We start from the raw sequence: 4,109 nt of genomic DNA, 5'->3' as shown, positions 1-4,109 counted from the left end.
ATTTTTTGGGGCAATTAATTGTATGCCTATTTATTTATTGAGCATTTGTTTATTTCTGTATTTATTCTTAAATATGGTCCTCCATATAAATCAACTCACACAATTTGTAGTATAATGTACTCCACAATGCAATTTTAAATTAAATTTTTACATTTGGCATACATTCTGGGTTAAGCATTTCAAACAGATAAAGCACATAAAAGTGATGAGGTAAGTCTTAGCCACACATTGTAAGGAATCAATTTCCAGTTTCAAAAAAGATCTATATATGCAGATACAAATATCTACTCGCAAAGCGCTTGAGATGCTTTGTTTTGAGAAAAAAACACGTTTCTTTGTTTATTCATGCTTTCTTTGTTTTTGTTTTTAAAAATCACACAGTGATTACATTACAAAATAGGTCTTATTCGGACACGCGGTGTATCTACAATGTGTGTAGTCTCACTCATGTCCTCTCTCTCCAGGATGAGGTACTGACAGTAATCAGGCGAGTGGACGACAACTGGGCAGAAGGCATGCTGGGAGACAAGATTGGTATCTTCCCCATTCTCTATGTGGAGGTAAACCCACAGACATTGCACAGATACACTCACAAAATATCACATATCGGGTGATTACTCAAGTTGTTATTGAAGCAACAGCGATGTTGCATCAGAACACCTGTATTGCAGTATTTTCATTTACCAAAAAAACAAAAAAACTTATCTTATCTGCTTTCTCGTCATTCACGAGTGGAGGCTGCCAGTGTTTTATTCCGATTTTTCAGATCGGATGAAGCAAAAAAGTAATATCTTATCAACAGGATGGACAAATAAGCAATCCATGCTACTTGTTTTCATATATACTTAAAATGTATGGTAGGGCTACAAATAACGATTATTTTTATTGTCGATTAATCTGTCAATTAATCTCTTGATTAATCGATTAGTTGTTTGGTCTATAAAATGTTAGAAAATGGTGAAAAATGTTGATCAGTTTTTCCCATGGTCTAAGATAGCGTCCTCCAAGATATTTAGTTTACTGCCATAGAGGAGTAAACACACCAGAAAATATTCACATTTAAATATATGTTTGATTAACCTTTGCAGCTCTACTAAAGGGAATTCTGAGCCAGTTTTACATGTTATGTTGTTACCAAAAGTACTGCTCCTGCTATATTCCATACTTTTTGTCTTGACACTTGGTGAAAATATAGCTCTTGTGTAAATTCATTGGTAGTGGTAACTAATGATGTATTATTCATGTGTTGCTGGTGAAATCCTCCACCTGCCACCTGCGCTGAGAAGAAGGACACATTGAGCCTCATTCTGAGGTCAGGATGTAACAAAGGAGATGGTTATTATTTTAGAGGGTAGTAATGTGTGTTTAAGCCTGTATTCAGTGTCAGCAGAAGTACTGTATGTAAGACCAACCCCACTGAGGACTCTCCAAGCTGCTTTTGAATCCTTGTACTGACCTGGGTTTAGCAGAGGTTGGACACTGGCTAACTTTGGTATGAAAGGCTGAAGCCACATTTACTGTTAGACATTGTAATTGCGCTCAAATAGAAGTAGTATTTGGATTTTATAAAATGGATGTGTTTGACCACTTATCTGCAGGAATACACAACCAAAACATTCAAATTGCCCCAGAAATATAAATTGCATTATCAATGCTGTTTAACACTCAGCAGAGGTGGTATTTTCTTTAAGGGATTTCCACTCAGTAAAAGGATAAAGCCCCCCAAATACTTTACCATCTGTCAGACCTTCATGCCTGTCAAGAGTGAAATACAGTTTACTTTAATCCTTGTGCAACTGAAAAAAGCATGCACAATTTGCTCCGCATCACATTTAAGGCTTTTAAGCCGTGGTAAAAAGCCATTGGTAGAAAGTGCAAGGATGTGTATTTCCTTCTTTCTTGCTGTTGTGAAGGCTTCTCTTCTCTTTTCATCATCGCAAATTCGTGAATATACAGATTCTCTCATGGCCCTCTCGAAAAAACAAAGGATGACACCTTCAAAAGCAACAGGAGGTTCAATCAAACTGGAAGTACTGATAAATGTGCGTGGTTGTCAAGACAATAAGACTCTCATAATGTATGAATCCAGTGTACATGTGTAGTGCAATGTGTATTCATGCACTGTTGCTTAGAGAAATTCATTAACTTAGAGATTCAAGAGGGACTATTAGGATGACTCCTCCTTCCTACAAACATTGTATTGTTTTGATATCCACATCCGTACGAATATAGATAGATAATCATTGTTCTGCTCATCTATAAAGTTTTTTTTTTGCCATCCTTTACTCATACTGCACTCTCAAAACACACTCTCTCTGCGTTTGCAGTCTGCACGGGATTGGACTCTTGGTTACCGCATCATGTCTCTGAAATTAGCTGTTCGACCAAACGACTCTCTTTGGTGATAATGATAAAGATGGGAGAAACACACACACACAGACGCACACACACACACACACACACACATAAATGTACACATAGGGGTTGCTATTAGATAGAGATGCATCAATAATTTAGATCTCTCCATCATCCTGACACAGCGGGGGTAAAGGGGCATGTTGGGTGTCTGTGTGTGTGTGTGTGTGTGTTTGTGTGTGTGTGTGTGTGTGTGTTTGTGTGTGCGCAGTGGGAGCTTAATGAGGAGTGCCCAGCTGGACTTCTGCTGATCTGTGTATATGTGTGGTGTGCGTGTGGGTGTTCACTGGATGTAAAGTACCTCTTGTAGCTGTTGTCTGTTGAATGCAGACTGCTCGTGTTAATATTTGGCAGTCTGGATACATAGATTGGTGATGAGGAGTTTGCTAATGATAGGCATGCCACCGAAATAGTCAAAATTGCATGAGAAATGTGTGAAGTCATTGGCAGTCGCTACATTTTAAGTAGTTGCTGTTTTGTTTAACCGTATCGTATCATAGCGTACCGTACCAAAAATAGTGATGGGTTGAATGAATGTAAACCAGGAAGTCCTGTTTGAGTAATGCATCTGAGAGTGTAAAGTCTTATCAGAGTCCAAAACACTGCACAGAGGTTTATAATTCTATGATGAAACATGTACAACTCTCAAACATTATTACATTGACATCCCTTTACCTTTTCGTGGCAAAGGTTGTGTCAAGTCCAACTTTTTTGTCGGACAACTCTCCATTATTTTGTTCAAGCCTTCTGCATCGGGCCCCCTGCTGTGCCAACACAGTGGTCTCATTGAAGTGAAAGGCTGCAGCATTTGACACAATGCTGATGTCAGACACCTTAGTTTGGGCTGTGCTATTCAAATGTGATAAAAACACACAAAACTTGCAGAGCTGGGTATTGGTCTAACCTTATGATACCAATACAATATCTGTATTCTCATACCAATTGTCAAAATACTTAATTAATTAGGTAACTTCCTTGAATACTAGTCTCCCTGCGCAAGTTACCATTCTAGTATAGGTGGAAAAACAGCTCTGGTTAGTAACAATCACAAGGGTCTTGGGCAGCACTACACCCTGTATGCAGCAACAGTGGCCTTGTACAATAGATAGTGGAGATAGTGCAAGGGAAAAAGAATACCTAACATCTCACGTGCCGCATGGCACTGACTTATATCGCACTGTAAGTCAAAGAATTTATTTTTTCAAAACTATCAAACCGTCAGTAATTCATTACAGTAGCATGTATTATTATTAATATTAGGGGTCCAAGCCTGAGGCTGCGGAACCCTATTGTTTTTCCTAGGGATTCTTCTTCTCCATCATTTTTCTTCTCTGCATAAAACTGCCGCTGCAGCCTAAACCATACATGGTGGCAACGTGCAATTTTCAGGACTGGTCCAAAACACCGCAAAGACCTCAGACGCAAAAAATCAGCCACGTCACCCACTAGGTGGCGCTGTACCAGAAAAAACGTGTTTGGCCCTATAACTCCCAAACCGTACATCGGAAATTTAAAAACCTTATATCCACACGTTCACTGGATCTAGCTGAATCTCATGATATAGGCCACGCCCATTTCCGACTAGACTTTTATGCCTGAAAAAACGCGATTCATCTAAAACCAACTTTTTCAAACTCCTCCTAGACCGTGCAATGGATCTGCAAGAAACTTGGCACAAAGCATCTCCAGAGTGA

General features: G+C 39.0%; 1 protein-coding gene across 2 annotated transcripts in view; it reads left to right on the top strand.

Annotated features, from left to right (window-relative positions):
* LOC117953532 (E3 ubiquitin-protein ligase SH3RF3-like) overlaps positions 1-4,109 on the top strand; it is an 88,614-nt gene that overhangs the window by 56,205 nt on the left and 28,300 nt on the right. The window contains exon 3 of one of the 2 annotated variants that reach the window (XM_034886666.1): positions 465-560. The exons of the other annotated variant lie outside the window; for it this stretch is intronic. Coding sequence (XP_034742557.1) covers positions 465-560 — 96 coding nt within the window. The remainder of the gene's footprint in view (positions 1-464; positions 561-4,109) is intronic. 2 annotated transcript variants of the gene reach the window in all.

The sequence above is a fragment of the Etheostoma cragini genome, chromosome 11 (assembly GCF_013103735.1).
Source record: "Etheostoma cragini isolate CJK2018 chromosome 11, CSU_Ecrag_1.0, whole genome shotgun sequence".
Taxonomy (NCBI): Eukaryota; Metazoa; Chordata; class Actinopteri; order Perciformes; family Percidae; genus Etheostoma; species Etheostoma cragini.
This window is presented reverse-complemented; position numbering and strand designations above follow the sequence as displayed.